The sequence below is a fragment of the Anoplopoma fimbria genome, chromosome 18, assembly GCF_027596085.1.
Source record: "Anoplopoma fimbria isolate UVic2021 breed Golden Eagle Sablefish chromosome 18, Afim_UVic_2022, whole genome shotgun sequence".
Classification (NCBI taxonomy): Eukaryota; Metazoa; Chordata; class Actinopteri; order Perciformes; family Anoplopomatidae; genus Anoplopoma; species Anoplopoma fimbria.
The window spans coordinates 18,769,903-18,789,816 of NC_072466.1; the positions used below are offsets into that span (position 1 = coordinate 18,769,903).

Below are 19,914 nucleotides of genomic sequence, written 5' to 3' on the forward strand. Positions count from 1 at the left end.
TGCCATCCAATCAGATCTGCATCAGAACATTTCACTCACAATGCTGCCTGCCTGTGCATCACTCACTCTCACTCACATTTAACTCACTCAGCATGTCTAATCTGTTGGCTTCATCATTTTGTCTCATCCTCACCTTCTCTCAAAACCTCCTTCTGTTCTCATCTAGTTTATGTAGCTTGGCTGAATGTGTGCATCTCACTCAATATTAACACAACAATCTCATTTGTTCCTCTTAATGACACTTTTAATTTATCTTGAAGCCTCAGATGTACAGGCCCCTCTCTCGCTCCTGCCACCTCCTCCACCTCCTCAGGGAGCTGGTGTCTCTGCTGTGCTGGACGAGCCCACAGACGAGGAGCTGCTGGAAGCCTCACAGGACCAAGACAACACGGAGCAACACAGCAGCCCTCGTCAGGGTTCAGCCTGCAGAGTCACCAGCTCCCTCACCACCGCCTGCAGCCTGTCGGATCGTCTCCGTGGAGGAACAGGAGGAGGTGCCCGGTCCAGCCTTCCTCCTCCCCCTCCTCCTGCCAGCAGTGCTGAGGTAAGGCTGTCTGTCAAACACTTGAGGTGTCCCTGCTGCCCTCGCTCATAACGTGCTGTCCTTGGGTATCAAAGTGTCCTCTATGTTTCTGTTGTTGTCTCACAGCAGCTGCCTCATTCCATTACGAGCAGTTCCTGGCCTTGTGCTCAGTGGCGGGGCAGTTTACAACTCCACCCCAGATACCCCTCTGACATCCCTCTGCTGCTGACGGTGTACAGCTATGACGTCCTGACGCGGCTGAAGTAGAACGAGGCCAGGATCACCTCCACCTTCTTTGTATTCATTTCATTTGTTTTTACAATAAAAAAAAGTTTGCAATCTTTACTTTGTCTGGAAGCTTTATTATTTCTGATTATACATCATTCAAAACAAGCTCTACACATTATGATAGTAATGATTATAGGAGAATGATAGCCGTACATACCAACATGATGGGTCATGCTGCTGCACTGAGGGGTCACAGTCTGAGAGGTCACATTAGCTAATAATGAAAAATATTATTAACATGTCAGCAGTAGTAACTTTCTCAACAGAGAGCATGTTTGAATGAGCAGAATGAAACCACCAACACAAGAAATGATCTTATTAGAACTGTCATGCTCTCAGATGGAGCTCCTATATTATAATAATAACAATAATAATAATAATAACAACAACAACATAAGAGGATATATGCTGCTGTGGACCATGAAGCTCCGGCTGTCCAGCTGCTTCTCTGATGTCCACATGTGGTCCACACAGCTGAGGAGACAAGGACAGATGTGCAACATCACCATCAACCTCCTAAGTTACTGTTATTATCTTATATTTAATCACTATTACCCTCTATATGCTCATGAAGCTCCGGCTGATGTCCACATGTGGTCCACACAGCTGAGGAGACGAGGACAGATGTGCAACATCACCATCAACCTCCTAAGTTACTGTTGTTATCTTATATTTAATCACTATTACCCTCTATATGCTCATGAAGCTCCTGCTGTCCAGCTGCTCCTCTGATGCCCACATGTGGTCCACACAGCTGAGGAGACAAGGACAGATGTGCAACATCACCATCAACCTCCTAAGTTACTGTTGTTATCTTATATTTAATCACTATTACCCTCTATATGCTCATGAAGCTCCGGCTGTCCAGCTGCTTCTCTGAAGTCCACATGTGGTCCACACAGCTGAGGAGACGAGGACAGATGTGCAACATCACCATCAACCTCCTAAGTTACTGTTGTTATCATTACCCTCTATATGCTCATGAAGCTCCGGCTGTCCAGCTGCTTCTCTGCATGTGGTCCACACAGCTGAGGAGACTCACTATTACCCTCTAGATGCTCCACTGTTTTTCTCACATTTCAACAACTTTGCCTTGAGTGGGGATCGATCCGGCGACCTTGTGCTCGGCAGCAGAGAGTGGAGGAGATGCCCCCCTTTCCTCCACTTTCTTGCCTCCCCCCACAGAGAAGAATGAACGGTAGCCTCGCGTGCTCCGGGAGCCCGTTCTTCTCTGTGCCAATTGTGCCAATTTCTGTCTCAATTTCTGAGCCAATCAGACTATCACTGCTTTTGCCGTCCAATCAGATGCCCGGATTGTCTCAATTTCTAAATCTGGAGCCGCCATGTTGGATCCTCGCTAGGAGCGCTCAGTTTGAACTCGGACTTGACACTTATGACATTGTAAGTACAATACAGCCGGAGTTTTATAGTTGTTACTCTGTAAAAACTTTAATTTAATATCTGAAGTTATGACGGCACTGTGTTTATCTCTGCTTTGTGTTAAACAGCTGATTTTGCCCGTTTAGTTCAGCTGTCTGCTGGCTGCAAACACCACTAACGCACCGCTGTCTGTGTGTTTATACTATACATATATATATATATATATATATATATATATATATATACACATATATATATATATATATATATATAACTGTCACTGTTATTAATGTAGAGATAATGAAATGAGCTGTTTCATGTATATACATATATGTCAACAGTCCAGTAGAGCTGTAATGTAACCTGCAGAGAGTAAGTGTTGTGAAGAGTTGTTGATGTGGATTTAGAGAAGTAAATAATAAATACTAGACTAATATATTTCATTGATTTGGTTTTCATGAGAGAAAGTACATATAGAGAACATACTGTCATGTAACTGTGTTCTCCTCTCTGTGATATTATAGATCATAACCTTGGAAACTATGAATGTAAGTGTCACACATCATTTCTTATTCTCTCTTATGATCATAAAGTATTTACTGCAGTATTCTGCTAATATTCATCGTTATGTTTAGATGGAGCACCCTACATTCAGGAGGGCCCCTAATGGGACCGTCCTGTTGAAGGCCTCTCCAGAGGCCCTTGGCCCTCAGCAGGTAGCTGGGGGCCAGGCTCTCTCCAGGGCCAAGAAGCCTGAGGAGGTGGACGCAGAGGCCTGGGCCCACGTCAGCTCCGAGGGTGGCGACACCTCCAACGCCACCCTCGTCCTGAGCCGGTGGAAGATCCAGTTCGGTCGATACCAGGGCAAGACCTTCCACTGGCTCCTGGAGAATGACGTGGGCTACTGCGTCAACCTGGTCTCCTCCCACCAGAAGGAGCGAGAGAGGACGGGGTCTCAGTCCCCACTGATGGCCAACAAGGTGGAGTCCTTCAGTACAAGTAGGTCAAGTTCATGAAATCACAGAGTGATGACGGTTTAACCCTCTCTTTGTGAACCTGCAGGACGCCTTCAGCCGCTACTCCTCAGCGTACCCTGACTTCGAGGAGGCAGTCAGGTTCCACCAGGCGTTTGAGGAGGCGCGGCAGAGGTCCCTCCGTCCCGGTCAGGAGGGACAGGCCCTTGTTGGCTTCGGGGACTTCAAATTCGAGACCCTGCAGAGCCTGTATGAGTCTGATGACCCCAAAAAGATCCGGTAAAAACACTTGGATAATAATAAAGTTGCTGTTCTGACCATCGATCAGAAGAGTCATGTGACAAATTGTCTGTTTTTTTACAGATTTGTCAACTACCTGCGAAGGAAGGCACCAGCTCCCGGTACGCAGATGGAGAACGCCGTCAAGTTTGTCCGGAGCAGAGACAGACAGAAGACCAGTGCTTCTGCTGCTGCTGCTGCTGCTGCTTCATCCACCAGCACCAGCAGCAGCACCGCCACCAGCAGCAGCAGCAGCACCAGCAGCGGCGGCTCAGTCTCTGTCTCGGCCGCAACCAGGAGTGCAGCTCAGTACGTGTTTTACTGTAACTCTCTCAGACTTTGATAGACCTGGACGACCTCCCTGAAGAAATGTTAGTATTTGTAATGTCTCATTATAAATGTAGTTGTGTGTCATTTATTCTCATTCTAGGCCTCTTGGTTCAGCTCTTGCGGCCTTTGTCTCCGGGCGGCGTTCTCTGTCTGCGGTGGAAATGCAGGCCCATGTAAAGAAGATGGTGGCCCCTAAGCCTGCATTTTCAGGCAAGTCCAGCCTAAATTATATTCAGAGTTAGTTCAACTTAATGGAATTCCTGTGTTCACTGTTTATTTTCTGCGTTTGCTCTCTCTCGTCATGTGATAACAGCCTCCCACTTCAGCCCCTTCAGACCAGCTCCGTCCTCCTCCAGGTCACCTGAGGAGCCTTCAGATGATGAGCTGGTCGTGGCGGTAGTTGACTTAGAGAAGTGTGAGTAAAAGATAAAGTTATATTCAGGTAACAATGTGTTAATAACAGAAAGATTTGATTTCATTGTTGACCCTTTATTTATTTTGCTTTAAAATGTTCCTTTAATCAGAGGAGGAGAGGAGACCACTGGTAAGTTTGGGTTGAATTAAGAACTGTCTGATGTCTGCTTGGCGCTCATCTCAGATCACTAACCCACCTGCCATCCAATCCCCTGATCGGTGCATCTTTATCTAACATTTCACCTCACAATGCTGCCTGCCTGCCTGCATCACTCACTCACCACTCACTCACTGCTGCACTGCACTCACTACTCACTCAGCATGTCTAATCTGTTGGCTTCATCATTTTGTCTCATCCTCACCTTCTCTCTTCAGAACCTCCTTCTGTTCTCATCTAGTTTAATACGCAGCTTGGCTGAATGTGTGCATCTCACTCAATATTAACACAACAATCTCATTTGTTCCTCTTAATGATACTTTTAATTTATCTTGAAGCCTCAGATGTACAGGCCCCTCTCTCGCTCCTGCCACCACCTCCACCTCCTCAGGGAGCTGGTGTCTCTGCTGTGCTGGACGAGCCCACAGACGAGGAGCTGCTGGAAGCCTCACAGGACCAAGACAACACGGAGCAACTTCCAGCAGCCCTCGTCCCCCAGACTGCAGAGTCACCAGCTCCTTCACCGCCGCCTGCAGCCTCCACCCGGACACCGCCGCCTGCAGCCTGTCGGGTCGTCTCCGTGGAGGACCAGGAGGAGGTGCCCGGTCCAGCCTTCCTCCCTCCCCCTCCTCCTGCCAGCAGTGCTGAGGTAAGGCTGTCTGTCAAGCACTGGAGGTGTCCCTGCTGCCCTCGCTCATAACGTGCTGTCCTCGGGTATCAAAGTGTCCTCTTATGTTTCTGTTGTTGTCTCACAGCTGCTGCCTCTGTCCTGGAGGGCAGCTCTCACTGTGGAGCAGCAGCAGTGGGTCGGTCGGGTGCTGTTTACCAGGGACAGCAGTGGGAGGTCTCGACTCATCAGCGAGCTGAATCTCTGGTGGTCGCCCCCACAAGCCCGGCCGGTCTACAACCAGCCTCCCGCGTCCCCCGACCCCTTCTTCGCATGTCGGCTGTTCCTCTGGATGCCACAGCGGATTTGGCATCTGCAGCTGACATGCCCCCAGCCTTTGTGCACTGGGTCCATGACAAAGGCTGGGCTCTACAGGACCATCCGGAGGGTCCTGGACATCGACGGCTGGTACCTCATGGCCACCGAGTACCTGGACTGCCGCCGGTGTAAGAAGAAGGTCGGAGGATGGTCACAGGGCATCATTAGGCAGCTGCCCCCCACCTACAGCTGCCAATTCCCAGCTGTACTTACGTACAAGTAAGACATTGAATATCTATTTCTCTTTTGTTTGTGTTGAACTTCCCGTTTGATGTATTTCTGCGGTGACCAGCTGTCCATCATGTTTGTGTTGTGGTTCTGCAGGCTGTCCTGTGACATGAGGGTGGTTGTTCAGCTGAGGTCTCGCACTCTGGGCAACAGTGCGAACCGGCTGTACAACACCCTGCGGGAGCAGCACTCAGATGCCTGGATGCGGAGAGCGATCCATTACCTCGGCGTGTGCGAGCAGTTCCTGGCCTTGTGCTCGGTGGGGGCAGTTTACACCTCCACCCCAGATGCCCCCCCTGCCAACACCCATCTGGCTGCTGACGGTCTACAGCTACGACGTCCTGACGCGGCTGGATGAGTACAAGGCCAGGATCACGTCCACTTTCGGATCCATCTTGAAGATGGATTCCACCAAGAAGGCGAGTAGAGTTTGTCACAATTTCATATTTTCTTTCAGCTGCTGTGACACCACATCTGTGTGTTTATGCTCCACGTTAACATTTCTATTCTCTCTCTGTCCAGATGACGAAGAAGCTCGCCGGTACCGCCTCCGACACGGCCGCCTGGGTTACCAACGTGGGTAACGAGAAGGGGCAGGTCCTCATGAGCGTCCTCACCTGCTCCGAGGGCGCTGAGGGCCTGTCCAGGATGGCGGTCGGATTGATGAGGCGGTACAGACTCGCCAGGGTACCCCCCCCCCCCAGCTCATCTACGTGGACCGCGACTGCTGCAACAGAGACGGCGTGTCCAAGACAGCTGCTTTGTTTCAGGTGTGAAACTGAGACTTTTAATACTAATACTGTATCAGTGATACACCAGCACAGTTTAACATGATTAAAGCACGTTATGGTTCTTCTCTCACAGGAGTGGGATCAGCTCGTGGTGAGACTGGACATCTGGCACCTGATGCGGCGCTTCGCATCAGGTGTCACCACCGAGAGCCACGAGCTGTACCCCACCTTCATGAGGCAGCTGTCTCACTGCATCTTCGAGGTGGACTCGGGAGATGCCCGCCGTCTCGCTGAGGCTAAGCGGTCCGAGCTGGAGGGGAAGCGCGGGATGGTTGGCCTGACTGACACCGAGGTGATCCAGAGGATCTCCAGAGAGGAGTGGAGGCTCCACTGCCGCAGGAGGACACGTGGGCCCGAGGAATCGGCACTCCTCATCCAGGAGCTCCTCAACACCTTCGGTGGACCAGCAGGACGCAACACCCTGGACATCCCGTTGCTCAACGCTCTCCGCATCAAGGACATCTGGAGTACGCAGAGGCCTCACCTCAGCTGCATTCAGGACCCGCCAGGTGTGCAGCTGTACACCCAGACCGGTAGGCTGACCAAGGGCGGAGTCAGCCTGCCGGTTTAGCCTGCGCGGGGGCTCCACCTCCTTGGAGTCCTTCCACCTCCACCTCAACCGGTTCATCCCAGGTACTTGCACGTGTCTCACAGCTTGTCTCACAGATATATTCTTTATTCACAATTCGCAAATTCATGTTTGATCCAAAACCTGCTTCATCAGGGTCGCGAGCTAATGCCAAGCACTTCCAGGCGTTCCTGGTCGACGGACTGGTGAGGTGGAACGAAGACCGCGCAGCAGCAGCTGCACCACCACCGTCTGCAGCTGAGGGACAGCTGGGGCCTCTGCACTCCTACAGTGGACACCTCAAGCACGTCCTTAACCAGAAGAGCCAAAGAGTGCTTGGTCTTGAGATGGTTAAGGACTTCACCACGCCTGCTGAGTACACAGGTATGAGATGTGAAAGCACTTTATTCCACGAGGACTGAGAGGAGATGGAGCATTAACCCTTTGCTCTCTGTGGTGTCTGTCTGACAGGGGAGCTCATCGGATTAGAGTACCTGTACCAGCAGACGGGCAGAGTGCTTGAGGACGTCAGCTTGGACCCTGACACTCCGGACGAGGCTGCTGCCATCGAGAAGCTCGATGAGGAGGAGGATGATGAGGGTATCGTGGAAGATGTGGAGGACCCCACCATCTTCGAGCACGATACCCCCTCCACCAGCACAGCAGCAGCCCGGTCAGGTGATCCAGCTGACGCAAAGTCTGAGCCATCTGGACCGGACCAACATGCCTCTACTGAGGCCCCTGAGGGTCAGGACCCTGAACCCCAGCAGCCCTCCTCAGACCCTGAGGTGAGTTCACTGACTACAGAACACAACTGATAATTATAATGATTATAATATTAATAACAATACAGATAGAATATTTCACCGTGCAGCGCTCTGTGCTCACTGACTCTGTTTCTCCTCCTCTTCCTCTCTCGTTTCTCCTCAGGAGAACATACAGGGTCCTAGTAACCAGCCCGGGTACCAGCATGTCCTGAAGCTGGCCCGGGCCCTGGTGGAAGGAAGAAACCTTCAGGGGCTTCCTGACAGTCGGGTAGACAGACTCATCCTGCTCTGGAACCGCTTGCCAGAGCAGGACAAGCAGCGAGTTGTCTACCCCCCCAGATACCGGGAGAGGCAACCTAAGGGCCGGTTCAAGGCAGCGAAGGGGAAGGACTCCTCCTGTCCTGGAAAGGAGAGTCTCCAACGGTAAGACTCTCTTTAAAGATGAAGGTTTCCTCCAGTAAATATCTGCTGCATATTAACCCACACTGATCTCCACGACCCTTTCAGCTGTCTTCTCGGATCAACCTCGGGCCCTGCAACTTGGCCCAGTGCCAGTCGCCTGGTGGAGGCCATTTGCAGCCAGCTCTGCCAGCTCCACCCAGCGGCCATGCGAGTCTCTGGGGTCTCCAGGACTCGATGGTCCCTCATCCTCAGGGACTACGTGGCCATCAGGGAGGCAGTGCTGGCCAGCCCGAGGCTGATGGCTCAGACGGAGATCCAGCTCTTTGAGCTCAATCAGAGGACCCTGACCCAGTGGTAAGAGACTAACATTAAAGCTGTGTTGATGGGGGGGGGAATCTGAACTGTGATTTAGAGTTTGATGGAGAGTCTAACAACAATCTGTGTTTGTCTCCAGGTTCTCTCGCCGGCAGAAGGAAGCGGTGACGACTAAGCTGCTGCAGGGAACTGGCATCGTACCTGCAGCAGCTGTTGCTGTCGATCCCCTTCCTTCTGCCAAAGGGCTGTCCTCTGTTCAGGTGGGACAAGGACAGCCCTTCAAATACGTCGTCCCGGAGGAGCAGCCAGGACCCTCCTCTGGTGGCCTTCCTCCTCCTCCTCCTCCTCCTCCTCCAACTCCTCCAGCACTGATCCCGGGTGTCCTCACTGCCCCTGCCGGTCTGCCTCCTGTTCCTGGACCTCCGGAAATCCCGAGGTCTACAGCCTACAGGAAGAGGAAGGCGGCCGAGGCTGCTGCTGCTGCTGCAGGTCAGGGGCCGATGCCCGGGAACAAACCCCGCCGGCAGACGACGCAGTACGTCTGTACGAAGTGTGGCCAGCCCAAAAGACTGGACACTGGCCACACACGCCTGTATGGAGTGACGTACTGCGCAACTGTCGGCGGGAAAACTGTGGAGGAGTGGAGGGAGGAGATGAAGGAGAGACACGAATAATGTATATACTGTATGTATGTAAATAAAGTGTAATATAATATAATATAATAAAAATAAGTTTGCAATCTTTACTTTGTCTGGAAGCTTTATTATTTATTATTATACATCAATCAAAACAAGCTCTACACATTATGATAGTAATGATTATAGGAGAATGATAGCTGTACATACCAACATGATGGGTCATGCTGCTGCACTGAGGGGTCACAGTCTGAGAGGTCACATTAGCTAATAATGAAAAATATAGAAACATGTCAGCAGTAGTAACTTTCTCAACAGAGAGCATGTTTGAATGAGCAGGATGTACAGGCCCCTCTCTTGCTCCTGCCACCACCACCTCCTCCTCCTCACCTCCTCCTCCTCAGGGAGCTGGTGTCTCTGCTGTGCTGGACGAGCCCACAGACGAGGAGCTGCTGGAAGCCTCACAGGACCAAGACAACACGGAGCAACACAGCAGCCCTCGTCAGGGTTCAGCCTGCAGAGTCACCAGCTCCCTCACCACCGCCTGCAGCCTGTCGGGTTGTCTCCGTGGAGGAACAGGAGGAGGTGCCCTCCCTCCCCCTCCTCCTGCCAGCAGTGCTGAGGTAAGGCTGTCTGTCAAACACTGGAGGTGTCCCTGCTGCCCTCGCTCATAACGTGCTGTCCTCGGGTATCAAAGTGTCCTCTATGTTTCTGTTGTTGTCTCACAGCTGCTGCCTCATTCCATTACGAGCAGTTCCTGGCCTTGTGCTCAATGGCGGGGCAGTTTACAACTCCACCCGAGATACCCCTCTGACATCCCCCATCTGCTGCTGACGGTGTACAGCTATGACGTCCTGACGCGGCTGGATTAGAACGAGGCCAGGATCACCTCCACCTTCTTTGTATTCATTTCATTTGTTTTTACAATAAAAAAAAGTTTGACATCTTTACTTTGTCTGGAAGCTTTATTATTTCTTATTATACATCATTCAAAACAAGCTCTACACATTATGATAGTAATGATTATAGGAGAATGATAGCCGTACATATCAACATGATGGGTCATGCTGCTGCACTGAGGGGTCACAGTCTGAGAGGTCACATTAGCTAATAATGAAAAATATAGAAACATGTCAGCAGTAGTAACTTTCTCAACAGAGAGCATGTTTGAATGAGCAGAACAACACAAGAAATGATCTTATTAGAACTGTAATGCTCTCAGATGGAGCTCCTATATTATAATAATAACAATAATAATAATAATAACAACAACATAAGAGGATATATGCTGCTGTGGACCATGAAGCTCCGGCTGTCCAGCTGCTCCTCTGAAGTCCACATGTGGTCCACACAGCTGAGGAGACAAGGACAGATGTGCAACATCACCATCAACCTCCTAAGTTACTGTTGTTATCTTATATTTAATCACTATTACCCTCTATATCAGACCTGGGCATTGTACGGCCCGCGCGAAAGATTACATGATAATTAGAAAATAAAACATATTTTCTAATTATCTTATGGGTGGACTAAAACCGCATTGCTTTTATTTTGAAGCCCATTTATTCTCACAGTGCACGCAATCGTGCACGTCAACTGTGCACGTGAAATGCGTGTGATTGACAACCTGTCTTCTTCCTTGTCACCCCTGAAAAATGCGAACATGTCGGCTCATGCCAAAAAGAGGAAAGTGGATGCCGAAAGCAGAACTTTCAAACAAATATGGACTACTAATGTTTCTTTACTGAAGTCAAGGGTAAACCTGTGTGTTTGGTTTGTGGGGAGCATGTCGCCTGTTTAAAGAGGACAGTCTGAAACGGCATTACGAGACGAAACATGCCGAGAAATACAAACACTTGACCAGTGGTGTATAAAGTACCCAAAAGCCATACTTGAATAAAAGTAAAAGTCACCTATTAGAATACTACTTGAGTAAAAGTAAAAGTCACCTATTAGAATACTACTTGAGTAAAAGTATTAAAGTATCTGATATTTGCTGTACTTAAGTATCAAAAGTAATTTTCTGATATTAAATGTACTTAAGTATTGAAAGTAAAAGTACAAGTAAATGCTGTTAACAAAAAAGCAAAGGGTCAGAATTTTGAGAATTATATATAATATAATATAATATAATATAATATAATATAATATAATATAATATAATATTCTTTTAAGTGTTGTGGCCACCATGAACAAGGACAAGGAGTTGTGTTGAAAATAATTGGGTTGGCTGTGATCCATCCAGGAGCAACAATGTTGAACACAATGGGCAAAGGTTTTGCTCAAGCTGAATCTGCAATTGGGCGACTGCTACCATCATAACTCGAACAAAACATGATGAATACTAAAGCAGCACCGAAAGTAACAACCCAGTCATTACTTGAAACTGAAAAATGTCCTGTTCATCTTAAAAAGAAGTTGGTTTTCAAAATTGCGAGAATTCAGTCTTGCTCTTCTTGGGCTGAAGACTAGTCCTGCGATGCTAAATAGCCTTTCACAGGCCGCTGAGGCAGGTAGAGGTGTGTTCAGCTTCACAGACAGCTTGCACACAGCTGGGAAGGATTTCAGCAAGGTCATGTGATCTGCTGAACAGGCCAAGTATCCATCCAGTTGTTTGGTGCTGTCTCGTGCTTGAGACGACTGCAGGGCAGAGAAGAAGTCATCTTCATCAGATGAACTGGACCTGGTGGCATCACCTAGCTGCAGGGAGGGTTCTTCAATGTGCTGCTTGATGTAGTCCATTCCTGAAATATAGTGAGGGTGAAAATATAAATGATAGGATTAATACAACTTTCTAACATGTCATGACCCCAACCTAAGGTTTTGTACTAAATAGTTTGTTTTAATTTGAGGTTTATACATTTAGTTTCATGCACTGTCCATGCATCCATAATTGATTTGTGGATTTGCCAATATTACAAAGAGTCAAAATGTACACCCATACACTTATTTTTCACTATCCCCATGTTGTCTTACCCATTCTGATTGTGGCATCATCCTTTGTCCAAGTTGTTCGGAATTTTGGAAGAAGAATCGCAGCTGCGATCAACTCAGGGTCTCCTGACATGTGGCCAAAACGATTCTTTATTCCCACCTGTAGAGCATCCACCAAAGGCTTGCAGTACTTCAATGGCAACTTGACTCTGTCAAGTTTGGCAGTCAGCAGGTTGATTGTTGGAAGTAGCCACCCCATCTGGGCATTTGCCTCTGCTTGCAAGATGTTGGTTGCCTGGGCGACTGGGCTCATGACAGCGGCATACTCTGTGAGGAATGCGAGTTCCACTGGATTGAACCTGTGATGAAAACAAAAACAACAACACCGTTTTATAACACTATATAACCATTTCATCAGATTCAACAAAAAATTGCTGGATGAGTAATTAACTAAAATGGATCAATGATAAGTGGAAGTTATTAGTGCCCAAGAAAGGGTGGGGAAACACATCCACAGTTCTAGAGACATTCAAGACATTATGTTCAATTATGATGAAATAATAAAACATACATAATTCTTACTTACATCGGAACCTTTAGGTCTGTGCAGATTACTCCGATGGCCCCCTCTCCCTTGTCTTTGATTATCCTCAGCAGTCTTTCCACTGCCAGGAACAAGGAGTTCCACCTGGTAGCATTCGGGCGCAGCAGTTGGAGAGAGCAAGCATCTTCAACAGTTTCGGCTGCAAGTGTGGATCTTCCACATTTGTTCCAAAGTGCATTACACTTGCCAAATGTTGAACGGTACACTTTCTTGTATGCCTCATTGGATGTTGCTTTCTGGGCATCAACCGTAGCTATTAGGTTGAGTAGGTGACAAGCACAGCGCTGGTGCTTTGGGAGCTGGAACTCCAAACCATCATCTTCATTCAGAAGCGCTGACACATCAACAAACTCCACTTCTTCACCCCCTCTTGATCCTCTTCATCCTCTGCTGGTTGAGATGCATCACCATCACGTCCGACTTCATTGTTGTTCTCATCTTCACCAAAAACTTGGAAAGCTTTTATGAAGTTAGAGCCGTTGTCTGTTGTTGTTCTCTGAATCTTCTCCCGAATTTCGAACTCGGAATGGATGTCATTCAGGGCGTTTGCCAACACATCAAATGTGTGCGAACCTCTCAGTTGTTTACAGGCTAGGGCTGCTGAGCATCTTTTGAGACTGTCAGGGTCAATCCAATGGGCAGTAACACCAATGAAGCTCCGCCTTCTGACAGACCAGCAGTCGGTGGTGGTGGCGATATGGTCAACTCCCCTCATGGCCTCAGTCACCGCCTTCTTCATTCCCTTGGAGGCCTCATCAATCATGGAGCGCAGGGTCAGCCGTGTCATCATTTTTGCATTAGGCTGCAGTTCCTTCACAAAATCTCTAAATGGTTCTTGTTCAACAACACAGAATGGCTGGAGCCCTTGGACCACATACTTCACGACAGCTTTGTCAATGGACCTCTGAGACACAGTCAAGGTGTTCACTAATGTGGTCTGCTTGCTGGTGGAGGGAGTCTCAGGAGCCCTTTTTCTCTTTGTTGATGTCAGCTCTCCATATTTTTTAAGGTGGTGTACATGCTTTCTCTGAAACAGTGAGAGAAAGACATTTTGTAAGCATAACGAGTTTAGCTAGCCCCACTTGCTACACACACTTGCATGCATCTCCAACTCCGACGGTTCAGATCCTAATGCTGCGCTCTCGCGGCTCCTGTCAATCCTATAGTGTGGTGGCTAGCTAACGTTAAGCTAGCTAACGTTAAGTTAGCTAACGTTAGCTAACTAGTGCTGCAATGATTATAGCTAAGATGACTCAAATCAACAAAATCTCACAACTGTCAACACTTCCTCAGCTCACTAACTCGCTAGCGATCTGTCTACTACACTAATTGTCTCATTTGATTTATGATAGCTAGCCAACGTTAGCCTAACATACACCATGTGTAGCTAAATTAGAAGATCAGACACCTGTCCCCCCTCCAAAGATATACTCCAATCCTGTGGGAAACACTGCTAGATATCTGAACAGGTTTATGCTAATTATGATAACTAAACATTAACGTTGCGGCTCATGGGATTAATCTTAATTTACCTCAATGTGTTTCCTGAGGTTGGATGGGGAGTTTTTGAATGCCAACAGTTCAGTAGCTTTGGGTAAGCATAAGAGGCACTTCATCCGGTACGATGAATCTTTCACTCCAACATAAGAAAACATTTCTCACAGATATGTCCCGGGTGTTGGTCTTCGTCTCCACCGTGGTTTGTTGCGGGAGTAGCAGGTGCTTCCATCATGAAATCAGTCATCGCAGTGTGGTCGCTCGCTAGCTGGCATCACTGGCATAAAAACCGCGGCTTTGAGAGCACGTGTTTGCGATTGCGCATTAACGTGATTAACCAGTGATTTAACTTGCTAGCTAGGACCACTGATTCGCCAAACCTGCTTGCAGTCTGTGTTCCACCACAGTCCCCGACGTTGGTCTCATGAGTCATTTTCTTTCTAAAGATAGATTTGATTTTGTAACGAGTAACGAAGGTTTCAGGGGAAATGTAGCAGAGTCAAAGTATCAGTTTTCTTTGCAAAATGTAGTGAAGTAGAAGTGAAAGTCAACAGAAATATAAATAGTAAAGTAAAGTACAGATATCCAAAAAAACGACTTAAGTAAAGTAACGAAGTATTTCTACTTCGTTACTATACACCACTGCACTTGACTGATGCCGAACGAGCGCGGACATCAACGGATTTACTAGCAAAGCTATATAACAAGTGAAATGGGACACTTGATCCTTTTCTTTTTTTCTGCACAGTAAAAAAAAACAACTGAAGAACAGTAAAATGTGGAAATATAACAAGTGAAATGGGACACTTTGCACAGTTCTGAAAACATTAAATGTTTAATATAGGCATGTAAAGTCAAAAAGGCTACAAAACTGGGACACTTTTCTTTACACAGTTACACAGTTCAGTGACATGTCTTGTTTATTTTGGCTACAAAGATGATGTGATGTCTTTAGAAAGCTAAGAAAATCCTTGTTTCAATAGTATATGAAACTCAAAATGCCCTTTGTTATTAATGTGACTGAAAATGAGTCAAATGTTTCACATTTTGTTTATCATTTTGGAAATTCTATTTGAATAAATTATATTTTTGAAAGCTAACCTCACCTTTTAATTGCCAAATAATAACATACACTCTTACCAGCGGTCAAAACAATGCCATTTACTGCTTTTTATATAGAAATAAAATGTATATTATGCATAATTGAGTTCGGCATTTTGGCCCGGCCCTCCAAAATATTTTCAGTTGCTCATTTGGCCCCCTGGGAAAAATAATTGCCCACCCCTGATTTAGTAGATGCACCTTTGGCTGCAATCACAGCACTGAGTCTGTGTGGATACGTCTCAATCAGGCTGGCACATCTGGACACTGCAATTTTTCTCCATTCTTCCTTGCAAAATAGCTCAAGCTCTGTCAGGTTGCTCGGGGATCGGGCGTGAACAGCTCTTTTCAAGTCCAACCAGAAATTCTCGATTGGATTGAGATCTGGGCTTTGACTTGGCTACTCCAGAACATTCACCTTGTTGTCTTTTTCTGTGTAGCTTTTGCTGTATGCGTGGGTTCGTTGTCTTGCTGGAAAAAAAAAATCTTCTCCCAAGTTGTAGTTCTCTTGCAGACTGAGTCAGATTATCCTCCAGGATGTGGCGATATTTTTCTCCATTCATGTTCCCCTCTACCTTTACAAGCCTTCCAGGGCCTGCTGCTGAGAAGCATCCCCAGAGCATGATGCTGCCACCACCATGCTTCACGGTGGAGATGGCGTGTTTATGGTGATGTGCAGTGTTTGGTGTTCGCCAAACATAGAGTCTAGTCTGATGGCCAAAAAGCTCAATTTTTGTCTCATCAGACCAAAGAACCTTCTTCCAATTGACCTTGGAGTCTCCCACATGCCTTTGGGCAAATTCCAGGTGAGATTTCATATGAGCTTTTTTCAACAGTGGCTTTCTCTTTGCCACTCTCCCATACAGCTTCGACTGGTGAAGAACCTGGGCAACAGTTGTTGTATGTACAGTCTCTCCCATCTGAGCCACTGAAGCTTTTAACTCCTTCAGAGTGGTCATAGGTGTTTTTTGGCCTCCCTCACCAGGTTTCTTCTTGCCCGGTCACTCAGTTTGTGAGGACAGCCAGCTCTAGGCAGATTTAAACAAGTGCCATACTCCTTCCATTTCTTAATGATGGATTTAACTGAACTCTGTGGGATGTCCAGTGAGTTGGAAATCTTTTTGTAGCCATCTCCTGACTTATACTTTTGAATAATATTTTCTCTGAGTTGCTTGGAGTGTTCTTTTGTCTTCGAGTTGCAATTGTAGCAGGAATACTGATGAACCAGAGACTGGACCTCCCAGTCACAGGTGTTTTTATACTACAATCACTTGACACACATCAACTGCACTCAGGTGATCTCTATTTCACTAATTGTGACACACAACTAGCTGTTGAATTAGGTCACTTTAAAGGGGGTGAATATTTATCCATCCATTTTTCCATTTTTCCGTAACCTGCTTATAACCACTTAAGGGTCGCAGGGGTGCTGGAGCCGATCTCAGCTGTCAATGGGCGAAGGCAGGGTACGGTACACCCTGGACAGGTCGCCAGTCGGTCGCAGGGCTGACATATACAGACAAACAACCATTCACACTCACATCCACACCTATGGGCAATTTAGAGTCTTCAATGCACCTAAGCTGCATGTCTTTGGACTGTGGGAGGAAGCCGGAGAACCCGGAGAGAACCCACGCTGACACGGGGAGAACATGCAAACTTCACACAGAAGGTTGTCCAGCCCGGGAATTGAACCCCGGCCCCTCTTGCTGTGAGGCGACAGTGCTAACCACTACACCACCGTGCAGCCCTGTGAATATTTATGCAAACACTTATTTTACACTATATATTTTGAATTAATTGACATTAGTTTGTAAAAGTCTGTTTTCACTTTGACATGAAAGAAGCTTTTTTTGCAAATTCTTGTCAAAAAAGCCAAATTATATTGACCATGATTTCATGTATAAAAGCAACAAAAGGGGAAAACATCCAAGGGGGTGAATACTTTTTATAGGCATTTTATAAAAGCAGCAATGACTATAGTGGAATTAAAATAATGATACAGGGAATAGTAATAGTAATGCGACTAATATTAATAATCAAAGTAGCAGTGGGTGTCAGCAGGGTCACGTGAAAATTAAAATCACATACAATAATCACTTTATCTGTTTTGAGGACTAAACTTAACTTAACACTACTGTGTTGATTACATGACTGTATCAATCACACCAATATATTGAGCACACAACTGTTTCGATCGGACCTCTGTATCGATCACATGATTGTATTGATCCCACCAATACAGTGGAGAGCTCAGTGGAGAGCAGGGTCGTCCCCCAATTAGAGGATCGGCGGTTCGATCCCTGGCTCCGGCAGTCCATGTCGATGTGTCCTTGGGCAAGACACTTAACCCCAAATTGCTCCCGCAGGCTGTTCCTGCGGTGTATGTATGTGTATGAATGTTAGTTAGGGTCCTGATGGTCAGGTGGCACCTTGCATGGTAGCTCCTGTCATCAGTGTATGAATGGGTGTGATTGGGTGAATGATTAGTAATGTAAAAGCGCTTTGAGTGGTCGGAAGACTAGAAAAGCGCTATACAAGTACAGTCCATTTACCATTTACCATTTACCACAGTAAAGATTTCACGAATGTTTCGATGACACGCATGCAACTGGCTCTTTTGATCACATGACTGTATCTATGATTGTAAATGGTAAAAGGACTTGTACTTGTAGTGGATAGGGTCTTCCACTACTCAAAATGATGTCATTCATGTCATTCATCCATTCATACACTGATGGCAGGGGCTACTCTGCAAGGTGTCATCAGGGTTCCCATCAGGACTAACTAACCTATTCACACCAACATTCAGCCACCTTTCGGGAGCAATGTGGGGTTAAGTGTCATGCTCAAGGACAAATCAAAATGGAATGGAGGAGCCGGGTATCAAACTGGGATCCTCTGGTTGAAGGACGGCCCGCTCTATCTCTAAGCCAATGCCACAAATGATATAGTAATTGATACAGGTCTCACCACTGAATATATTAAAAGTCTTATCGATTGCACAGCTGTATCGATAACAACACTGTATGGGTCACATGACTGTTTCGATTGCAAAACTGGATTGTTTTCAGGACTGTATCGATCATAATTCTGTATTGACTACAAGACGGTATTAATTACGTCTTTACGATCACACAACTTTATTGATTCATCAGACCACTGTATGACTCACATGATTTTACCGATCACACATCTGTGTCAAGCATACAACTGTATCGATCACAGAACTGTATTGATCACACCAGAGTCTTTATCACATGATTGTATCAATCACACCGCTGTATCAATAACAGAACCGTACTGTTTACAGGACTGTAACAATCAAACGACTGTGTCAATCATGACTGTCGGTTACAAGAATGTATCTACTACACAACTGTGTCGATCACATGGCTATCGGTTATAAGACTGTATTGATAACAATACAGTCTTATCACCACTGTATCATTCACGTATCGCTCACACCAATGTATCGATATCACGAATGTAAATGGTAAATGGACTGTACTTGTATAGTGCTTTTCTAGTCTTCCGACCACTCAAAGCGCTTTAACACTACATGTCATCATTCACCCAATCACACCCATTCATACAGTGATGACAGGGGTTACAATGCAAGATACATCAGGACTCTAAGTCTAACTAACATTCACACAACAACCACACACTGATGGCACAGAATTCGGGAGCAACTTGGGGTCAAGTGTCTTGCCCAAGGACACATCAACATGGACCACTGTATCCATTACACCACTGTATCGATTACACCACTGTATCGATCACACCACTGTATCGATTACACCACTGTATCGATCACACCACTGTATCGATTACACCACTGTATCGATTACACCACTGTATCGATCACACTACTGTATTTATCACACTGTCTTTTTTGATCACACCACTGTATTGATTATACTATATATTATACTCTATAGATCACAGGACTGTTACAACCTCAGGATTCATTACATTCCAGATGAAACTGGGATCAGCATGTCCACATCTCCAGCAGTGGAAACAATACACTGAACCACGTTTAAACAAATATTCCTTGTGGTTTCAAAGCCCTCCCCCACCCCCACTTTGGACAATCAGCTCATATTTCCGTGCTCCTTCTGCCTACATACGCCAGCTAATTAAACGGACAGATGAAGCTACAGCTGCTCCACAGGGCTGTTTTGAATGTACAGACAGGCACAAGTTCAAAGATGCCGCCACCCAGTTGGACGAGATCAATCTGGAGGAATATACATCAATAGTGACATCATTTATCAGCGAATGTCTTAATGATGTGGTCATCACAAAGACAATAAAACCATTCCCCAACTAGAAAGCCTGGATGAATGGAGAGGTGAGGAGTCCATCCAAAGCCCAAAAAGCTGCAGTCAGGTGACAAGGAACATACAGCATCGCCAGAGCAAGACTGAAAGCTGGCATCAAGGAGGAAAAGAGGAGGCGTCAAGAGAGACTGATGAGAGACCTCATACCAACAACACTAAAGATATGTAGCAGGAGATCCAGAATGTCACAGGATATAAAAGCAAGAGCGCCTCCATCATGTGTGAGGTGAGTTGCTAGATGAGTTCAACACCTTTTATATTCGCTTTGATCTCCTCAACAAAGAGTCAGCTGTCAAGTCTGCCCCGCCTCTGGAGGACCGGCCACTGTCAGCTTTCACAGAGGATATGAGGAAAATATCCTCCCTGATGAGAGTGCATATGAGTAAAGCTGCT

At 46.7% G+C, this 19,914-nt stretch overlaps 1 protein-coding gene and 1 long non-coding RNA gene across 2 annotated transcripts; both read left to right on the forward strand.

Annotated features, from left to right (window-relative positions):
* The first annotated feature begins 2,826 nt into the window (after positions 1 to 2,826).
* LOC129107606 (uncharacterized) lies at positions 2,827 to 4,016 on the forward strand. Its single transcript, XM_054619110.1, has 4 exons — positions 2,827 to 3,171; positions 3,254 to 3,444; positions 3,529 to 3,753; positions 3,875 to 4,016. The coding sequence occupies exons 1-4, from the start codon at positions 2,827 to 2,829 to the stop codon at positions 4,014 to 4,016; spliced, it is 903 nt and encodes a 300-aa protein (XP_054475085.1).
* A 74-nt stretch (positions 4,017 to 4,090) lies between these two features.
* Positions 4,091 to 4,819, forward strand: LOC129106762 (uncharacterized). Its single transcript, XR_008531859.1, has 3 exons — positions 4,091 to 4,189; positions 4,299 to 4,318; positions 4,684 to 4,819. It is a non-coding gene; the product is annotated as an uncharacterized LOC129106762 (long non-coding RNA).
* The last annotated feature ends 15,095 nt before the right edge of the window (positions 4,820 to 19,914 follow it).